This window comes from Oncorhynchus mykiss, chromosome 6, assembly GCF_013265735.2.
Source record: "Oncorhynchus mykiss isolate Arlee chromosome 6, USDA_OmykA_1.1, whole genome shotgun sequence".
Lineage (NCBI taxonomy): Eukaryota > Metazoa > Chordata > Actinopteri > Salmoniformes > Salmonidae > Oncorhynchus > Oncorhynchus mykiss.
Window position 1 is genome coordinate 68,441,334 of NC_048570.1, and position 23,144 is coordinate 68,464,477.

Consider the following 23,144-nt stretch of genomic DNA (forward strand, 5'->3'; position numbering starts at 1 on the left):
CGGAGTGAAAAGCAAGCATTAAGCCGTGCTACACCGTCCCCATCCAAACCTACACATATGTGGTTAGTAGAGACAAAAAAAATGTTAAAAGTAAATATATTTTGATTTAGTTATCCACATTGCAATATTTTGAAATGCAGGCTTTTATTTAGAAGGGTTCAATGTGACGTCATCGTTCGTCCTGCTGGCAGAATACTAGTCAGCATCACAAACACTTCCACCACTAGTGTTTGCAAACGCACGGGTCGCTACAAGGCTGCGACGGAATCTTGGGGAAAGCCTGCATTTTGTATTCCTCTGTACTTGTGATTTTTTTTTAAAAAACATGTCTGTGCATGGTGTTCGAAATTAACCGTCTAACAATGTTTTCCCGGCACCGTTTCTACCCTGGAACTGAGGCCACGTATATCGCAAATGAGAACGGGTGGGTCGGTAATGTACAGTAGGAAAATAACTGCTATCTCGAGGTCCAAGTTGAGGCCTGCATGTTAAAGATCCCTTTCCTCCCATCCTGAATCTCATCGTGATGACTGAGGATCAACAACAACATGATCAGCTCCCGAAGCTGGGCTCTGGAATAAGCACCTTACCATCCCTAGTTCCTGGACTGCAAGGGACTGAGGCCAATGCGTTGCAGCTCAAAATAAAGAATTCCATCTGGTAAGGACGACCATTAGCTAGCATTGTGCTACTTCGATTGCTAGCCAGATAGTTAGCTTAGTTAACTTACATTAGTTCAACCAGTTCCACATGTTTTGCCATTATAGTGTGGCTACCTCTAGCTAGCTAGCCCAGATATTTAATTAGCCAGCTCATTACTAACTAGCAGCAACTGAGTGTTGCCTCCTTCGCCCTCATTTTCATCAACGTAAACATACATGTCAACATTTGTGATTGGCGTTGACAATAATACTTTTTTTTATACAGTTTTTCGTGAATTTCTTGGTACCAAGAGCTAATATTGTCTACTATAAGTTATTTTATATAAATTGTTTTTGTTATGGAATAGCGCGTGCGGCATGTCGGACACATTCATTCCATTAGCAGCAAGCTATCGCTGCCTTTTCGTGGTGGTGGACAGGTCTCGACTAAAGGGTCAAAATGGGTGAATATTAACAACCCGAGTGTTGCAAGATACCTCGCGGTTAGTTAGTTGGACCCACTGAGGTGTGTATATATGACCTGGACGTGTGCTTTGTGCATGGTTTCGGTATCCTCATTAGTGCACGCACTCTAGTCAATTTGCGTATTTTCGGGAAAACAGAATAGTATGTAGCTAGTACGCTTACGCGCGTTATAACGAGGTTAGTTTACAGGAGAAAGCCAGTGGTGCACGCCTGCACTAACTGGGTTGAAAACCACCATTGTTTTTTTTTGTTTTTTGCATGTCTCGACATGTATTTCAAATCCATGGCGGTATAAATGGCTATGGTAATAATAGCACAGCCTGCCCTGCACCTTACCATATCTTGATACATAATCAATGACCTGCATGTTGTGTCAGTACAAACCTGAAAAATATTATTTGGCTACGTTCAACATTAATCTCTTCACAGATCTGTAGATAAATATGGTTGCACTCATACCCCAGTCAACTTACATAATTAAATGTTCAATTTACACACTGAATAATATGGTGATTTTACTTTTATGCATGTTTCACCTGTTGCCTTATCCTTTGGTTTCATATAGATACTCCATACATGAATTATGAAGTATCATAAGGATCCATAATATGCTAATAGATGTGGTTTGCATTTTGCGTTTGAAAAGTTGTTGACAGATGTTTATCATAATCAGACTTAATGTTCATGGTATAACTTATACCACCGCATTATGTGGTGCACAATCATTCAGAACCGACTTGTGATTTGTCTTGGTTTCAATGACTTGTGATTTGTCTTGGTTTCAATATTGTGTAAATAGTTTTAGATTATTTGCAGTGACATATCAGGAACTGAAGAACATGGACGGTTCTCTGTGGAATTACAACATTGGGAAAGTCATGACTGGCACTTTTTTTAATCTAATGGGCATCATATGAAAAATATAGAACCACTTAGGTAACATGTAACCATAGCCTAGTCATAAATTGCAAAATGCCACCACGTATGTTAATAATATCAGAAAATACGCTACAGTATATTTGTTGATTCTCAGCACAGTAATCTGCTGTAAGGCCAGTGTCCCCCAGTGCTACCCCCAAACCAGTGTGAAGGAATGCGGCTCTGGATGACATGGATCCATACGTGGGATATCACTTTCCTATTTTGATGGGCATAAGTTCCATCATCAATACATTGACTTGATGTTTTATGGTCAACATCAGACATTGTTATGGAATAGTGCAAATACATTTAAAACATGGAAATAATTGTTTTGCTTCGTCCTTTTTTATTACAGGGGAACTGTTGGAACTCCCTTTATGAGATGACAACGAATGTAGTAGTATTTTGAAATACCATGGAAGATGCAGATTTTGTAATGGCCATTTCCATGTTAAAGGACCCATGAGCACCATGTGAAGTTTTATAGGAGCACATCAAATGTGATGTCAAATGAAAATTCAGTCTATATATGTTTTTTAAATTAGGGCATATACATTTTTTTCAGCTATTTTCTATCTTAAATTTTGGAAAAAGCAAAGGCTTTGATTTCCGGTCAAACAAAGGGGTCTTAGAAGACATGTTTTATTTTTATTTAACCTTTTATTTAACTAGGCAAGTCAGTCAAATTCTTATTCACATTGATGGCCTACCCCGGCCAAACCCTCCTCTAACCCGGACATCTGCCAAAAAAAAGTCTTAAAAGTTATTAGAATAACATTAAAACACAATATTGTTCAAGTTAAGACCCTTGCCAACTAATAGCAACATTTTATATTTAATATTGCTGAAGGAAAAAAGAAACCGCACACTGCTCTTGATAGTATCACTGATATTTAATAAGCTTACGTATCGGCCTCACGGCCTTCGTCAGAGCTGTTGTGAATTGTAACATTTTTTGACCCTTATGTAGACCTAGCCCCTCCCACATCCGTTCTACGCATCGAATGGGGTTGAAGGCAAAGGGAAAAACATAAGTGCTACCAAATATATAAATATGAATTTCATAAATATTACAAATGTGTATAAATAAGACTTATGGAACACGTCTCTAAAATCACAATGAGAACATAGCAAGTTTACATTAGTCATTGGGTACATCATACGAAAAACAGAGAAATCTTAAATAGGCACATAATTCACGTTCAAATTCTCAACATAACATACATAGGCATTTCATCATTAAGTCCTTTAGGAAATAATGTCTGGAGGGTGAAAATCCAAAAACATCCCCTTCTACTCAGAATATTATTGATATCACCCTGATATCTTAGCTTTCTCTATGCCACAAAATCTAAAGGTAGAAATATCATGCTTCTGGTCATTGAAATATTTAATATATAATATTACATATAATATTTAATATTGCTGAAATTATTTGCCTTCTGTAAGTTTAAGAAATATTGCCTAGTGACTTGTCTTTCTGTTTCAAAAACCCATACATGTTTAAAATGTGTCATTCTGTAACAAAATCTATAACATAATGACTGAAAAAGCAATAACAGAATGACTGCGATTGCATTGGATAAAATGGGAAATGATACCACAGTTGGTTCACCTGCTACTATCCTTCCTTCCACTGGCATACTGTCATGTTCAGCTCATAATTGTGAAAAGTCTGGATGACCTCTCTCTCTCCAGTTAATGTCATCTCTCCCGGCTCTTACTGACACCTACCTATGAGCCCCCTCTGTTTCCATTTACTGTAACCAGCGAAAATCAATCACTGAGCACCAGACATGCATGGACATTGAAAAGTAGTTACATTTTAGACATCTGTTTCACAAGTTTAGACAGCACATTGCAGTACAGTAAAGAGAAGTTGAGTCTATATCAGCACAATACAGCACTGTACAGTAGAGTAAAGCACACTAGAGTACAGTATAATGCACTGAACGCCACTCTGCTGTACTTTACTGTGCTCTACTTTACTGTGCTCTACTATGATGTCCAAACTTGATTAGTTCAGATTGGGTCTTGTCCGTACTAGAGGTCGACCGATTAATCGGAATGGCCGATTTAATTTGGGCCGATTTCAAGTTTTCATAACAATCGGTAATCAGTATTTTTGGACACGGATATATATATATATATTTATTTATTTATTTAAACACCTTCATTTAATTAGACAAGTCCGTTAAGAACACATTCTTATTTTCAATGACGGCCTAGGAACGGTGGGTTAACTGCCTTGTTCAGGGGCAGAACGAAAGATTTTTACCTTGTCAGCTCGGGGATTTGTTTTTGCAACCTTCCGGTTACTAGTCCAATGCTCTAACCACCTGCCTTACATTGCACTCCACGAGGAGCCTGCATGGCAGGCTGACTACCTGTTACGCGAGGGCAGCAAGAAGCCAAGGTAAGTTGCTTGATAGCATTAAACTTATCTTATAAAAAAAAAACAATCAATCTTAACATAATCACTAGTTAACTACACATGGTTGATGATATTACTAGTTTATGTAGCGTGTCCTGCGTTGCATATAATCGATGTGGTACCTGTTAATTTCTCATTGAAACACAGCCTACTTCGACAAACGGGTGATGATTTAACAAGCACTGTCGTTGCACCAATGTACCTAACCATAAACATCAATGCCTTACTTTAAAATCAATACACAAGTATATATTTTTAAACCTGCATATTTAGTTCATATTGCCTGCTAACATGAATTTCTTATAACTAGGGAAATTGTTTAATTTCTCTTGCTTTCCTTGCAAGCAGTCAGGGTATATGCAGCAGTTTGGGCCGCCTGGCTCATTGCGAACTGTGTGAAGTCCATTTATTCCTAACAAAGGCTGTAATTAATTTGCCATGCTTGTACATAATTATGACATAATATTGAAGGTTGAACAATGTAACAGCAATATTTAGACTTTGGGATGCCATCCGTTCGATAAAATACGTAACGGTTCCGTATTTCACTGAAAGAACAAACTTTTGTTTCCGAATTCGAGCATTTTAATGACCAAAGGCTCGTATTTCTGTGTGTTATTATGTTATAATTAAGTCTATGATTTGATAGAGCAGTCTGACAGAGCGATGGTAGGCACCAGCAGGCTCGTAAGCATTCATTCAAACAGCACTTTCGTGTGTTTTGCTAGCAGCTCTTCGCAATACTTCAAGCATTGAGCTGTTTATGACTTCAAGCCTATCAACTCTCGAGCTTAGGCTGGTGTAACCGATGTGAAATGGCTAGTTAGTTAGCGGGGTGCATGCTAATAGCGTTTCAAGTGTCACTCGCTCTGAGACTTGAAGTAGTAGTTCCCCTTGCTCTGCATGGGTAACGCTGCTTCGAGGGTGGCTGTTGTCGATGTGTTCCTCGTTCGAGCCCGGGTAGGGGGGAGGAGAGGGACGGAAGCTATACTGTTACACTGGCAATACTAAAGTGCCAATAAGAACATCCAATAGTCAAAGGTATATGAAATGCAAATCGTATAGAGAGAAATAGTCCAACAATAACTACAACCCAAAACTTCTTACCTGGGAATATTGAAGACTCATGTTAAAAGGAACCACCAGCTTTCATATTTTCTCATGTTCTGAGCAAGGAAATCGTTAGCTTTTTTACATGGCACATATTGCAATTTTACTTTCTTCTCCAACATTTTGTTTTTGCATTATTTAAACCAAATTGAACATGTTTTATTATTTATTTGAGGCTAAATTTATTTTATTGATGTATTATATTAGATTAAAATAAGTGTTCATTCAGTATTGTTGTAATTGTTATTATTACAACAAACAAAACAAAAAATAGGCCGATTTTAATCGGTATCGGCTTTTTTTGGTCCTCCAATAATCGGTATCGGCGTTGAAAAATCATAATCGATCAACCTCTAGTCCGTACCAACCAAATGTGGTCTTGTTTGGGGGGAGGATATTAGAATAATAGCCAATGTGTAAAATAATAACCGAACATGCAAAGGAGGATATTGCATTTTTATACCTTTTTTGTGTACCTATTCAGGATACATCACAATGAATACATCACAAATCTATAATTATTAGGGATGTGCATCTTTCCCTTTCAAGACGAGTCGATACACTATGTATACAAAAGTATCTAGATACGTATGTGGACACCCCTTCAAATGAGTGGTTTCGGCTATTTCAGCTACACCCGTTGCTGACAGTTGTATAAAATCAAGCACACCGCCATGTAATCTCCATAGACAAACATTGGCAGTAGAATGGCCTTACTGAAGAGCTCAGTGACTTTCAATGTGGCACTGACACAGGATGCCACCTTTCCAACAAGTCAAGTTTGTACAATTTCTGCCCTGCTAAAGCTGCCCCAGTCAACTGTGAACTGCTGTTATTGTGAAGTGTAAATGTCTAGAAGCAACAACGGCTCAGCCGCCAAGTGGTAGGCCACACAAGCTCACAGAACAGGTTCGGAAAAGCCCCCTTAGTTCCAGTGAAAGGAAATCTTAACGCTACAGCATACAATTACATTCTAGACGATTCTTTGTAACAGGCGCTCCTTGTGTCACATGTGCCGAATACAACAGGTGTAGTAGACCTTACAGTGAAATACTTACTTACATGCCCTTAACCAACAATGCAGTTTTGAGAAAATACCTACAGTTAAAGTCGGGAGTTTAAATACACATTAGCCTGACATATAATCTGAGTAACAATTCCCTGTCTTAGATCAGTTAGGATCATCAATTTATTTTAAGAATGTGAAATGTCAGAATAATAGTAGAGGGAATTATTTGTTTCAGCTTTTATTTCTTTCATCACTTTCCCAGTGGGTCAGAAGTTTACATTAGAGGTCGACCGATTCATCGGAATGGCTGATTTAATTAGGGCCGATTTCAAGTTTTCATAACAATCGGAAATCGTTATTTTTGGGTGCCGATTTGCCGATATTAAAAAAATATATAATACATTTTTATACCTTTTTTATTTAACTAGGCAAGTCAGTTAAGAACACATTCTTATTTTCATTGACGGCCTAGGAACGGTGGGTTTAACTGCCTTGTTCAGGGACAGAACAACTTTCACCTTGTCGGCTCGGGGGAACCAATCTTGCACCCTTAGTTAACGAGTCCAACGCAATAACGACCTGCCTCTCTCTCGTTGCACTCCACAAGGAGCGCCTGTTACGCGAATGCAGTAAGCCAAGGTAAGTTGCTAGCTAGCATTAAACTTATCTTATAAAAAACAATCAATCATAATCACAAGTTAACTACACATGATTCATGATATTACTAGATATTATCTAGCGTGTCCTGCGTTGCATATAATCTGACTGAGCGGTGGTAGGCAGAAGCAGGCGCGTAAACATTCATTCAAACAGCATATTTGTGCGTTTTGCCAGCAGCTCTTCGTTGTGCGTCAAGCATTGCACTGTTTATGACTTCAAGCCTATCAACTCGAGATGAGGCTGGTGTAACCGAAGTGAAATGGCTAGCTAGTTAGCGCGCGCTAATAGCGTTTCAAATGTCACTCGCTCTGAGCCTTCTAGTAGTTGTTCCCCTTGCTCTGCATGGGTAACGCTGCTTCGATGGTGGCTGTTGTCGTTGTGTTGCTGGTTCGAGCCCAGGGAGGAGCGAGGAGAGGGACGGAAGCTATACTGTTACACTGGCAATACTAAAGTGTCTATAAGAACATCCAATAGTCAAAGGTTAATGAAATACAAATGGTATAGAGGGAAATAGTCCTATTCCTAAAATAACTAAAACTTCTTACCTGGGAATATTGAAGACTCATGTTAAAAGGAACCACCAGCTTTCATATGTTCTCATGTTCTGAGCAAGGAACTGAAACGTTAGCTTTCTTACATAGCACATATTGCACTTTTACTTTCTTCTCCAACACTTTGTTTTTGCATTATTTAAACCAAATTGAACATGTTTCATTATTTACTTGAGGCTAAATTGATTTTATTGATGTATTATATTAAATTAAAATAAGTGTTCACTCAGTATTGTTGTAATTGTCATTATTACAAATACAATTTAAAAAATCATCCGATTTAATCGGTATTGGCTTTTTTGGTCCCCCAATAATCGGTTTCGGTGTTGAAAAATCATAATCGGTCGACCTCTAGTTTACATACACTCAATTTGTATTTGGTAGCATTGCCTTTAAATTGTTTAACGTGGGTCAAATGTTTCGGGTAGCTTCCCACAATAAGTTGGGTGAATTTTGGCCCATTCCTCCTGACGGAGCTGGTGTTTGTAGGCCTCCTTGCTCGCACACGCTTTTCAGTTTTTCCCTCAATTTTGATACGGGATTGAGGTCAGGGGCTTTGTGATGACCACTCCAATACCTAGACTTTGTTGTCCTTAAGTCATTTTGCCACAACTTTGGAAGTATGCTTGGGGTCATTGTCACAAATGGGTAAGACCCATTTGCGACCAAGCTTTAACTTCCTGACTGATGTCTTGAGATATTGCTTCAATATATCCACATAATTTTCCTGCCTCAATATGCCATTATTTTGTGAAGTGCACCAGTCCCTCCTGCAGCAAAGCACCCCACAACATGAGGCTGCCATCCCGTGCAAAATGGCTTAAGGACAACAAAGTCAAGATGTTGGAGTGGCCATCACAAAGCCCTGACCTCAATCCTATAGAAAATGTTTGGGCAGAACTGCGAAAGCGTGTGCGAGCAAGGAAGCCTACAATTCTGACTCAGTAACACCAGCTCTGTCAGGAGGAAAGTGCCAAAATTCACCCAACTTATTGTGGGAAGCTTGTGGACGGCTACCTGAAACATTTGACCCAAGTTAAACAATTAATGCAATTATACCAAATACTGAGTGTATGTAAACTTCTGACCCACTGAGAATGTGATGAAAGAAACAAAAGCTGAATTATGTCATTCTCTCTACTATTATTCTGACATTTCACATTCTTAAAATAAATTGATGATCCTAACTGACCTAAGACAGGGAATGTTTACTAGGATTAAATGTCAGGAATTGTGAAGAACTGAGTTTAAATGTATTTGGCTAAGGTGTATGTAAACTTCCGACTTCAACTGTACATATCTATACATGTCGGTGAATCGTTACATTCCTAATAATTATGCATTTCTGTATAGTACAAATCAGGGACCCAGATGTCATTCTGTTATTAGGTGTTAATCCACTTCACATCAAAGTTGAAACTTCATTATTTCTGCTGTCATTTGAATTGTAAATCAGAGTAGATTAAGACTTTTTGGAGAACTTGGTCACGAAAACTGAGAGATTTTACTGTCATTCTGTTGTAAAGTTTTCTATCTGTACTGTTCTTCAAGTAAATGTGTTTTTGTAACATTGTCAGTGGACATTGTGGAATATAGTGGTTCTTGTGCATAGATTTTTATGGTTTGTTTATTAACTTTGCAATCAATGTTTGTTCTTTGGCATGCATATTAAGGTGAAAAATCTGTTATGGCATCATTCTGTTACCATGGAATTGCCCTAATGTTACCTACAGGTTACCGTCCTGAATGGTGCATATTACACTTGACTGGGTGAGTACAGCTAAATGTTAGTACAGCCTGAGTGATAGATGATACCTATGATCTACATTTGCAGATCTGGCACAAAAGTAAATGCTGCCTCCCATGGAAAAGATCTGTCCTTGGCTTGGTTCTGGTGGTGCTGGACTGCCCTTTGGAAAGTTACGATGAGAGCTTTGCATGTCTCTCGAGTCAGTGGGAGACTGAGGATTGATTTGGCAGTTGATGTCAACGTTGTAAACAGAATTCCCCATGGTGTTGGTGGGGGTTATGATATGGGCAGGCGGTGCACAATTGGCCCAGCTTCGTCCGGGTTAGCGGAGGGTTTGGTCGCCAGGGATGTCCTTGTCCCATCGCGCACTAGCGATTCCTGTGGCGGGCCGGGCGTAATGCACGCTGACACTGTCGCCAGGTGTACGGTGTTTCCTCCGACACATTGGTGATCTGGCTTCCGGGTTAAGTGGGCATTGTGTCAAGAAGCAGTGCGGCTTGGTTGGGTTGTGTTTCGGAGTACGCACTGCTCTCGAACTTCGCCTCCCCAGTGTCCGTACGGGAGTGGAAGAGACAAGACTGTATCTACCAATTGGATACCATGAAATTGGAGAGAAAAAGGGGTTAAAGTGTTGGTCCTATGAAACAAAAGATCCCAGAAATGTTCAAGACTCACAAAAAGCTTGTTTCTCTGAAATGTTATGCACAAATGTATATCCCAGTTAGTGAGCATTTCTCCTTTGCCAAGATAATCCATCCACCTGACATTTGTGGCATATCAAGAAGTTGATTTAACAGCATGATCTCTACACTGGTGCACCTTGTGCTGGGGACAATAAAAGGCCACCTAAATGTGCAGTTTTGTCACACAACACAATGCCACAGATGTCTCAAGTTTTGAGGGAGTGTGCAATTGGCATGGTGACTTCAGGAATGTCCACCAGAGCTGTTTCCAGATAATTTAGTTATAATTTCTCTACCATAAGCAGCCTCCAACATCGTTTTAGAGAATTTTGCAGTACGTCCAACTGGCCTCACAACCGCAGACCACATGTGGGCAAGCGGTTTTCTGATGTCAACGTTGTAAACAGAATTCCCCATGGTGGCGGTGGAGTTATGGTATGGGCAGGCATAAGCTACGGACAACGAACACAATTGCATTTTATCGATGGCAATTTAAATGCATTGAGATACAGTGACGAGAGCTAGAGCTGCTTGCTTTTTCATGACTCTTCTTCTTTTTGGCTAGAAATGCAAAATCTTAGGAGAGAGTGAGATTTGAATATGCAAATGTTTCCTTGTGAACCAGTAGAGGGGGTTGTCTGAGTAACACGGAACCCAAACCGGCTATGCTCGTGCGCAAATGTATTTTGTCCCCCCACCCCAAACACGATCACGGCACGCAGGTTCAAATATGAAAACAAACTCTGAACCAATTACATTAATTTGGGGACAGGTTGAAAAGCATTAAACCTTTATGGCAATTTAGCTAGCTAGCTTGCACTTGTTAAATAATTTGTTCTATTTAGCTAGCTTGCTGTTGCGAGCTAATTTGTCCTGGGATATAAACATTGAGTTGTTGGAAGGAGGGGATGAAATCCAAACACAATGAGGATAGTCTTCAAAGAGAATTAAAAATTAGCTTCACGGGCCTCCCGGGTTAAGTGGTTAAGGTCGCTGTACTGCAGCGCCAGCTGTGCCATCAGAGTCCCTGGGTTCGCGCCCAGGCTCTGTCGTAACCGGCCGCGACCGGGAGGTCCGTGGGGCGACGCACAATTGGCCTAGCGTCGCCCGGGTTAGGGAGGGCTTGGTCGGTAGGGGTGTCCTTGTCTCATCGCGCACCAGCGACTCCTGTGGCGGGCTGGGCGCAGTGTGCGCTAACCAAGGTGGCCAGGTGCACGGTGTTTCCTCCGGCGCATTGGTGCGACTGGCTTCCGGGTTGGATGCGTGCTGTGTTAAGAAGCAGTGCGGCTTGGTTGGGTTGTGTATCGGAGGACGCATGACTTTCAACCTTCGTCTCTCCCGAGCCCGTACGGGAGTTGTAGCGATGAGACAAGATAGTAGCTACTACAACAATTGGATACCACGAAATTGGGGAGTCAAAGGGGTAAACATTTTTTTTTTTTAATAATTAGCTTCACCACCGGCAAACATGAGACTGTTTTCAGGAGTGCAGAATTTTATAGAAATTTTCACCGCTACTGTCGAAGGTAGAATTTCTTTGTCGTCTTGGAGGTCCTTAATTGCGTTTTGGTGCGGTTCTATATCTTGAGTGAAATTTCCTGTCTATTTTTGTAGGGAATGCAATCATAAGACGTTTTTCCATTTTTACACTAGTCAGCATTTTATTATCAGGTTTGTTTTTGCCAGATTACTGAATGACTGTCTTTGGATGGGCCCACAAACAATCCCCTGCATTTTGGTTAGCCCTTAATTTAAATTAAACTAACAAATAAAGGAGGAAATTTAGGTATGTGGTGAGGACCCCTTAATGGATTAATTCCCACCAAGCATGATAAGATATTGTTTCTTTTCCCCCTCGTTCTCACCTTCCTCTCAAGGACCTTTTGGAATTCAGTTTAGAGTTGGTTTGTGCTTGGAGCGAATCTGATACAAACCTGCGACGCAACAGAACAAGCATTGTGGCTTGATTTCTGTGAACACATCACATTATTTGAAGATTAGATTGGCCTGTAAATTCAAAGGCAACAGAAGAACACTTAACAAATGTCAGGAATGTCATTTGAAAATGTGTTACGGGTCATTTTTTGTTTCTGGCTCTGTGCTTGAAGGACATTTTTATTAGTTTATTTTAAGTGACATTGAAGGGAGGTAGGCCTACTATCTAGAGAAGTTGTTTTTTTCTTTCGTTTTGTGTGTATGCCTTGTCCTGATACACACACACTACCCTTTCCTCGTTGTTGAACTTGTTAAAAAATGTATGCAGTTTTGTTAGGGCTGTCCCCGACTAAAAAAAATCTTAATCGGCCGAGAGTCCTCTGTTCTTTCGACCAGTCATTTCTGACTGAAAAGTTCTGTTACTGAAATCACTAATTTGTTTAGGGAAACATTCCCTTTTCCCTTAACCCTTGCTATCTTTACATGATACATGTATGCATCGCAATACATAGACCAATAGGGCCTGACCTATAGCATATCATCACATCAATAAATTGGTTGTAGCAAACTCCGATCACCATAACACATATTGCAGCAAAATGGATGCAGAGGACATGACAAACTCTAAACGGGGGAATGTTTATTTACTGGTTGCTCGGGAGGTAAAGGGGAAATCAGATGTGTGGAATACATTTTGACTAGTTGTGGAAAATACTGGAGATCAAGAGACGCCACTAAATACATTCTAAGCGTAGCCGAGAGTATGTTGTAATGTTAGATTTTTTTGTAAAGCCTTTTATTACAGTAAAGACTAAAAACAGTCACATGCGTTTGTGAATGCAATTGCCGAAATTGAATGGTTTATTTTCAAGGGTTGCTTTGTTTTATTTTATAACTAAAATGCTTGATTGCATTTCAAATCATGAATGACTCGTATGCTGTGTGATGACATGAATGATTGATACAGTAGCCTATACACAGTGCATTCGGAAAGTATTCAGACCCCTTGACTTCCACATTTTTGTTACGTGACAGCCTTATTCTAAAATGAATTCAATTGAGGGGGGAAAAAACAATTTACACAATACCCCATAATGACAAAGCGAAAATACATTTTGCAAATGTATTAAAAACACAAAACTGATCACAAGTATTCAGACCCTTTACTTTGTTGAAGCACCTTTGGCGGTGATAACAGCCTTGAGTCTTCTTAGGTATGCCGCTACAAGCTTGGCACACCTGTATTTGGGGAGTTTCTCCCATTCTTCTCGCAGATCCTCTCACGCTCTGTCAAGTTGGATGGGGAGCGTCACTGCACAGCTATTTTCAGGTCTCTCCAGAGCTGTTCGTTCTGATTCATTTCCGTGCTCTGGGTGGGCCACTCAAGGATATTCATAGATTTGTCCCAAAGCCACTGCTGCGTTGTCTTGGCTGTGTGCTTAGGGCCGTTGTCCTGTTGGAAGGTGAACCTTCGCCACAGGCTGAGGTCCTGAGAGCTCTGGAGCAGGTTTTCATTAAGGATCTCTCAGCACTTTGCTCCGTTAATCTTGCCCTCGATCCTGACTAGTCTCCCAGTCCCTGCCGCTGAAAAAAGTAATAAGTATTATTATTTGTATTTATTTTTTATAAATATAACCTTTTATTTAACTGGGAAGAGTCTTGGTGGTTACAAACATCTTCCATTTAAGAATTGATGGAGTCTACTGTGTTCTTGGAACTTCAATGCTGCAGAAATGTTTTGGTACCCTTCCCAGATCTGTGCCGCGACACAATCCTGTCTCGGAGCTCTACGGACAATTCCTTCGACCTCATGGCTTGGTTTTTGCTCTGACATGCACTGTCAACTGTGTGACCTTTATAAAGACAGGTGTGTGCCTTTTTCAAATCATGTCCAATCAATTGAATTTTCCAATCAAGTTGTAGAAACATCTCAAGGATGATCAATGGAAACAGGATGCACTTGAGCTCAATTTAGTCTCGTATAGCAAAAGGTCTGAATACTTATGTAAATAAGGTAATACTGTTTTTTTTTTTTATTTATTTTTTTTTTTTTTATATAAATTAGCAACATTTTCTAAACCTGTTTGCTTTGTCATAATGGGGTGTTGTGTGTAGATTGAGGAAAACAATTGAATCAATTTCAGAATAAGGCTGTAACGTAGCAAATTGTGAAAAGTCTGCGGTCTGAATACTTTCCGAATGCACTGTAAGTATTTAAACAGGCCTAAGTAAGTTAAGACTAAACGGGATGCTCTCTTAGGCCTAGAGCGTGTTCAATGGTGGTTCTACAAGGCTGCCTTCTAATGATAATAACATTACTTATTATAATGATCATCGTAATAATAATGAGATCAAGAAAAGGAGGGTTATTATAATTTATCTGAAAATGTAATTAAGTAATACCATAGATGCCGTTCTAACAAAAAAAAAAAAAGTGTAAAGCCTTTATTACAGGATAGCAAATATTAAAAAAATATATATATATATATTTAAGTCCAATTTGTGAAATGGTCTATCTAATTATCCGACATGGTTGTGGTTGCGTGATGCTTGGTGCTCACGGAATCAGTAGGCTATTAAACAAACACTCAAATAGGCAACAGAAGCAGGATTTCTTATTTCTATAGATTATATATGGATGATTTTATGAAGCCAGGCACATTTTAACAGTTAGGCTATTGATTATAGACCTAATTAGGTTGGGGTTTATTAATGTTGCACCATTGTCTTTAACCATATACAATTTCAGTAGCACATGTTTTAGAGTGATGTACTGTTACGGCCTGCACAATGGATTAGTCCACTCAGACGCGCAAATCAGACAGTTGTCTTGTACACCATGGTTTTAGTGTTTGCTACTGCTCGACTAAAGAAATTTTGGTCGACCAACAGCATGTCGACTAAATGAGGTCAGCCGTAATTCGTCCTAATTAATGCAGTTGGGAGACCCACAACATTCCTATGCTTGGGAGTATTTGCACACTAACAAGGTGCCAAGGTAACAAGGTAATATATATATATATATATATATATATATATATATAATATATTATATTATATTTATTTATATATATATATATTATATATTATATTTATATATATATTATATATTATATGTATATATATATTATATATTATATTTATATAAAAATATATATATTATATATTATATGTATATATATATTATATATTATATTTATATAAAAATATATATATTATATATTATATTTATATATTATATATAATATATTTTTTTATATAGAGCTGTACACTGACAATCAGTTAAGCCTGTACTCACTGAGTTTTCACCAGCCATGAGACTGTCTGTGTCCTGAAAAAACCTCTGTGTGGGTAAATGGTGACTTTCAACATTTGACTGACTGGAGTGGAGCTAGGTCTCGTCTTTGGTAGTAGCTATATTTAACAGTTGACCTACTGTCTTTAAATCTTTGAAAGTTATGTTAGATCTGATGTATAGGCCAGTTGTTATGAACTTTAACTCCCAGTTGTGCTATTCAGTTGAAACTCTGAACTGTAGTGGACTGTATCTGCTCCACACTCAATTTGGTGGCTGTTCTGATGGTATGTCAGGCTTCAGTTTAAGATTCACCATCACCACTCTAGTGGAAGATTATGAGATCCGAGAGGTTCAACAGGGTTGGATGTCTGCTCGCCGTTGGAGGGTTTACCCACGTTGATAATTCAGAATAGCACAGCTTTCATACTCCAGCCTTCCCCAGTGTCAGGCCACTGTCTGCGGTTGCTGAGGTTTAGAGGTGAATGTCAGGCAATCCTCTTTCTCCCTGAAGCAGCCATATTGAGGCAAGATGGTGGACAGTGAGCAGCCAAGGCTGCCCCTTCCTGGCGGCCCTGACTGTTGTTTACGTTCAGTAGGGGGAGTGCAAGAGGGGCCAGCTGGGGGGGGGGGGGGGGGGGGGGGGGGGGGACACAAACAGTCTGCTCTGCTGCCTTTGGTAATCAGGGTGCTTTTCAGGAAAAAACGATACACACAGTCCCTATTAATGTAACATTTTAGGTTTAGTGTTTATTATTTCATATCATATTACCAGTAATGGTTTTCGAATGTTGATTTGTGTTTTGACTTACTCATCTTTCTCAACGTTTCAAAATGATTTATTAAAAGGCTGAAATAAGACCCGTTGTGTGGTAGATGTAGGCACATTAGTTCATTCAAGGGTTTCTGAACTGGGTAGCTACGGGTAATTTAATACACGCAGCAGTTAGCTGCTTAGTGCAGAAAGGTTGTTGTGAGAGACAAAATCCTGCAAATATATACAATCAATCATGTAAATCTCAAGCTGTGGTGTTTGGTGCATGCCACTAAAATAATTAGATCAGACATGTTGAAGTTTACCTAGTGCAACTTGGATATAGATGAATTAGGCCAACATAGGCAGGGTGAGTGGGTTCATCATTCAGAGCTGCGCTAGTCTACTGCCAGCCCAGGGTTCAACAGGATGTGTTTAGAAACCAGACTTCCTCAGTCTCAACGTACATTTATTGCATAGTAATGGGTCCATGTTTCACATGAAAATCACCAAACTCAGAATTTAGGGACAGGAAAGGATGGCTGTTCTATAGGAACACAAACTCAGACTCTGACCCACAGGAATTTTTTATTTTATTTATAATAATGTCAGAGGAATCTGTGCCATTGTTATACTGCAGGTTGATTTACCCCTAAACCCCCTTTGTAATGCCAGTCATCAACATTATTGTGTACCCTGCCAAGTGAGGTTCTACTCCAGACTAAGTGATTCTGGGCAGAGCTTGTTAAGTCATACTCAGGCTCTGTATGACCAGAATTTGGGGTATAATTGCTGCAGAACATTTAAAACTGGAGTAATGTGCAGTAAGGAGCTGGCAGGAAGAATCTAAATCCTGTCTTCCCCTTTCCCAATCCCCTCCCAGCTCCCCACAGCAACAGTGACTTAACGAGTCGCTCTCTCGGTACCTGCCTGGCCTTACCTAGAAACAGCTTAATGAGAGGAACCTGGCAGACCTGCTTATTATCAACACTGAGAAATCCTGGCATCACCTAGTAACAGTCCATTAAAGCTTACTTTCTCTGTCACCACTAATAACAGTCTCCTGATTCTGCCCTGCCCTGAGTAACCTAGTAACAGCCCCTCAGTCTGACCTGGCCCCATATCACACAGCAACAACCTGACATCTGAACCTAACCTTTACTTTTACTTAACAAGTAAGTAAGTCCTAGGTTCTGCCCCTTCATTGTAGTAGATTATCAAATAGGACCAGCCTGCCTCATTATGACCAGTTCTTGCATTGATTCTTAGTAGTATGAGATGCCATTGCATGAGAGCCAATTTACCATCTCCTACTATGTTGTCCAGGTAAACTGACTTGAATGTGGGCTGAGCCACACAGAGAGGGATTTACCATGTGGTTCATTTGGAGAAGTGTCATGGACCACGCACCTCTTGAGCTGCAGAATGTGTAGTCACACACACACACTGAGTGATAATTTTTACAATTCGGCATCTCTCAACCTTTTGAGTTGTGTTGTGGTTCACACCAATATCTTGGCCTTGCCTCACGTGATATTTCTGAAGGCTATGGAGAGGAAATTGGGTCAATTCAGGCTATGGGTGTAGATGTGTGTTGTTTTTGAGTGGGCGGACTCAGCAAGGGCCACGATAATCTCTGACTGTAAAGCATTAGCAGCCTCTCCGCTCACTTCACTGTGAGGAACTGTAGCAGGCTGTCTGAACGATTGTAACCAACAGTCAGTGAGTCCGTTTTCTCTATTTGATTTTAACTGCCTGTCTGAGAGAGCTTGTCTGTCTCTTTATAGGTCCTTTGACTAATATGCTGTGGGATGAATTAATGATAGGTTGACTTTCTTTTCTGTGTTTCTAGCGGTATGACATTGCCTTGAGGTCAAGTCAGATCTTACGGTACTTATTTATATGGATTAGGCCCGGGTACTGGATTGAAGTCCCCTCAATGACTGTCAAGGACTTTCTGAGGGAGGTGTTATTAATAGGCATTGAGTGCTATAGGACATTTATGTAGTGTCTGTATCTATTTTTACATAAGACAACATGTTCCTGGGATATATTGGTTATGACCAGGGAGAAGCGGGTGGGAGGGTTGTCTCATGCCTTAGGTTACAATGATTTATTAATAAATCCGGTTTATGCATGGTGCTCACGTTATACTTGTCATACTAATTTGTCCTATGTTTCTCTTTTTTTTTCAGTAAATCTGTACAGTCAAAGGTGGACAATATTTTGGTGAGTTTTCCTTGTCATAAAGCCTTTAACCACAATGTATGCACTGTTCACAATTCTTATACTTTAAGGTTGGTTTTTGACTTAAGGTAAGCATAAGGTAAGGTCAATTTTAGGTGTCTGAAATGTAATCTCTGTGCTTATCTCACCTCCTCGCCGGTGTTGTGAGACTGTTAGAGGATGAAGAGAAGCAGCATTGCCATCTACTCTGAATGTAGTATTTAAACAGGTGGTCCTATGTTTGACTTATTTATACCACACTTGATGTCAGAGCTGAAAGTAGCCCTGTTATGAAACAGCTATTGCTGACAAAATACTGCTCTGTCCTGTTGAATGATCTCACTGAAACTCCACTAACCCATTTAATCTTACTTCATGAGTCCTATAGTTATACTACACAGTATTTGGCTCGTAATGGTCTCCAGAAGATGGGATGAAATGATTTACATCTGTGTTTGGTGTTGTAACCAAACCAGTGGTCATGTCTCTTTGTCATCACCTCATATTTTTAGCCCTTTGTGTTTTTGCTCATAGGTTCTGGCCTTCAACTGAAATTCAGTCAACCACGGTGTGATTGAACATACATTATCATCTAAAACCCACCTTGACATACTTGAACATAACTCAGTCAAACTTTCACACAAATCTCCTATTGACATCTGCAGCACATGGCTTACCTGAAAGTTCAATATGTTTACGTGTGTTCACGTGAGGATTTAGCCTATGTACTGTAATGGACCAAGTATAGAAATATTTTGCATGTCAATAGAGATGGGTGCTATACAACACTAAGGTAAGATCCAGTGCATTGCCGGCAGGAGACTGAGCAGAGGTCAAGGCTACACTCTAGTTACTCTGGGAAACCTGTCAATACTGCAGGATGGGCTTCAGCTTGTCAGAGGTGTATCTTACCAACAGGTATGTTGAGGATAGACGGCTAGACCTGTCAAAGCAATCAAATCACCCACCACCACTGCCACATTGTAGCCTGCGTTTTGCACTCAGGCTACACATACAGTGGGGCAAAAAAGTATTTATTTAGCCACCAATTGTGCAAGTTCTCCCACTTAAAAAGATGAGAGGCCTGTCATTTTTATCATAGGTACACTTCAACTATGACAGACAAAATGAGAGAGAAAAAAATCCAGAAAATCACATTGTAGGACTTTTAATGAATTTTATTTGCAAATTATGGTGATTGCAAATTATGGTATTTTTTTTATTTTTATTTACAATTGGGTAACTTGGTGATCCAAGCTGATTGTTATTAAAGCATCACTTGTTAATGCTTCAATACACTTCCTGAGCTAAGTCTGAAGCGCTAAGTGTGTGTGTGTGTACGTGTGAGTGTGCGTTCCTGCGCACTTGTGTGTGTGTGGCATTTGAATGAAGGGAGATCTCAGCTGAACTGGGCCCAAGGGTGTTTGAAGTAGTATTATGTTTCAGAGCCATGCAAATGCCACCTTGGTCTGTATATTCTGAATGTGACAGGATTAGCAATAAGACCCATTACATGCCTCCCTGCGGATGCCTTGTTCGCCTCTATCTGAATGTCTGTTAAGATGGGGAATCACTGAGGACATTTATCCCCAAGCCACCTCACCCTATCCTATGATTTCACTGAGCTGTGTAAAGACAAAATAGTTGAAGTGTACCTATGATGAAAATTACAGGCCTCTCTCATCTTTTTAAGTGGGAGAACTTGCACAATTTGTGGCTGACTAAATACTTTTTTGCCCCACTGTATAAGGAGGTCAACGGGTGTTTGTCATTGACCTGTCTTGCCTCTCTCTCCTCAGTGAAAGGGGACCCCAATCCCAGTGGTTAAAGTCCTGTCTCGTGTAATGTTAAGTGCAGAATCCAGAATCCCTGGAGCCCTAAAGTGTCACACAAGTCTCCATGTTCATGGCAGGTGCCAGAGTCGGCAATACACGCATGAGTTCCATTGCTCCAGTCTGCTCCCGTGCTCCAGTCTGCTCCAGTCTGCTCCCGTGCTCCAGTCAGCTTTACGGCGCTAAATGTTGCGATCTCACATGCCACCTTGCATCAGTTACGCTCATTAAAGGTTAATGCCTTCAGTTGTATTCCACATGGGTCTTGTGTTTTTCAATTCTGAAAAGACTTTGTTTTCTTTGCCTCTTAAGGATTTCTAGAGGACATGGGAAAGCACTAGCGTCTAATATTAACCGCTCTCTCTCCCTCTGTTTTCATTTACAGACTTTGAATGTGTCAGCGGTGGTGATAAGTAGAACACACATCAATAATGAAACTTGTGTTGATACACTGTGGTTGTTTCCTGCCTCAGACTGTGTCTTATGGAGATGTGAGAGTGGTCTCTGGGGAGAGGTGGCCGTTTTAGTCTTTCAGTGGAGTAACCCATCTCTGTGTGTGTTGAATCACTAATGCCCAGCCCACGCTCCACTATTAATGTCTTAGTAATATATATATATATAGTCTTCTACCATCAGGGTCTGCATGATGCATCTCTTTCTGGTGTCTGGCCTCATATCGAACTGGTTCTGTTCAGATGTCCTCAGTTATAGCTGCACTTTGTGTGAATATTCATTCACTGTAGAGCTTTGGGTTTAGTTGGAAGACTGAGGTTAATGGTTCTTGTGATGTGAGAGAGAGGTCATCTGCCAGGTGGTTGAGACAAAGTAGATCATGTACAGTAGCAAGCCAATGTAACCAGAGGCTTAACCCGTTAATTACCATTTTATCTCCCTGTGTGTTATCGTTTCCTCTAATAGCTTTCAATTTCTCTGAGCCTCAACACAACCAATCAGGGTTCCTCTCACGTCTAGCTCATTCTCCTAGATGGTATCAGACTCGGTAATAAAGTTGTCGGGTTGACGCCATAGCTCAGTTTTGCCGACACATAGCATAGCTAGTTGTGTAACTGCCATTTATGAACTTGTCTTTCACCCAACAAAAAGCTATAGTGTTGTTGTTGGCGTGAGAATACAACCAGGCTATAATTGTTCTGTTGATGTTGCTGGTACCGAGGGGACTGATATATGATTATGGATGGTGGTGGATGGGTATTTAACCTTGGCCGTGTGAAGGTGCAGGGGAGTGTAGACTGTGTGCTGACACTGACTCATTTAGGATTGTCATCCAAGTGTGGACCCTTGCCCTGCGAAGGGTGCTGTTTGCTGTAGTTTGTTGGGTCTTCTGACCCAGGCCAGTCAAAGTACAAATGGACTTCAGAGATGTAAGGTCTGTAGGTGGCTGATGTTGAATGACTGCAGAAGTGGGGCTGGGTAATATATGGAATTAATTTGAATGTATGTTTTAGCACAATGTTTTTATGAGCATTTCTTTTTGGTCTCGTCTCCTTCGATCCTTCAGTGCTGTGTACACTGCACCTTCACACTCGCCAGAGACACCAAGACCCCCCCCTGCCACTCACAACAACAAAGCCGAAAGATCACTTAAACCTCTCTGACAAGCAGTTTCAACTTGCTATTTGCATTTTAGGTTTGGTCCAACAGAATTGATAGATTTCCCCTTCTAACGATAACCGTTTTATGTCTCAACTCCCAAAATTTAGAACAGAGCAGACCCTACTAAAACGAGAGTCTCAATGAACATGATTGTGGAAAATGTATGCTCAGTTTCTGTCGTGCGAGACATTGCGGTACCACCTACTGCTAGCAGCATTTTAGTCACATACTGTTATGTGCTAGATGTCTAGTCTGGGTTTTAAAAATGTTCAATGAGCATGAAAATACACATTTATATAAGGAACTGGCAACCCGTTCTCATTCTGAGAGATAAGCATCTTATCCAGGTAGGCCAATTGATTTTAACATCTAAACAAAGTGAACAGGCTATGTCGTTCAAACAGTTGGAGACGGACCGGAGGGTGTATTCATAACAGTTCAACTGTTCTACCTTGTTAGCAAGCAAATAGATCCAAGTACTCTAGACTTTAAATATAAAGATTAGCTGGCTACAATCTCAAGCACGTAGGCTTGTGCTTGAGATTGTTTATGAGACGTGTTAATTTTCTATAATGCCTGCTACCAGAATTTGGTCATTATGAGTGGATGTGCATGGTTCTGGTTACATTTGTAACAAAATTGGCATTTTCATAGACTTGAAATCCAGATCAATGATTATTGCAAAAAAAAAGGTAACTATTTTAATCAAATAATTCAATTATTAGTCGGTCTTATGGTTGTGGAAGGCTTAGATTTAGCCTAGATGTAATTTTACAAGCCCAGAATTCATTAGATTATTCCTGACTGTTTGAAATGCAAGGTATTTTACCTTTTTAATTGTACATCAAAGCTTATTTAGATAAAACAAATAAATAGAGACATATATTGTGAATCGCCCATAATCGAGAAGATTTTTAGGCCATATCGGCCAGCCCAATACAGAAGACACAGGTCCTCTTCCCAAAGCCTGCCTAGCTACGACATAATTATTTCAATCACTATCACTTGCATGATGGGATAAAACTTTGATACTGAACTAATTACCAGCGGTAATGAAAGTAAACCATTGCCAACAGTGAGGGATCTTGTACTTCCAAGCAGTGATGACTACTGGTATCCATATTTCATTTTTTAATTGAACCTTTATTTAACTAGGCAAGTCAGTTAAGAACAAATTCTTATTTTGAATGACGGCCTAGGAACAGTGGGTTAACTGCCTTGTTCAGGGGCAGACTGGCAGATT

General features: G+C 40.0%; 1 protein-coding gene across 5 annotated transcripts in view; it reads left to right on the forward strand.

Annotated features, from left to right (window-relative positions):
* LOC110526423 (DNA-binding protein RFX7) overlaps window positions 1–23,144 on the forward strand; it is a 43,386-nt gene continuing 20,242 nt past the window's right edge. For 2 of the 5 annotated variants that reach the window (XM_021607392.2, XM_021607393.2), the window contains exons 1-2: window positions 4–660; window positions 18,425–18,458. In XM_021607392.2, the coding sequence (XP_021463067.2) occupies window positions 527–660; window positions 18,425–18,458 (168 nt within the window). In that variant the 5' untranslated portion in view covers window positions 4–526. Of the gene's footprint in view, window positions 661–18,424; window positions 18,459–23,144 lie in introns of all 5 variants that reach the window. The other 3 variants (XM_021607390.2, XM_021607391.2, XM_036980818.1) reach the window with 2 other exon arrangements.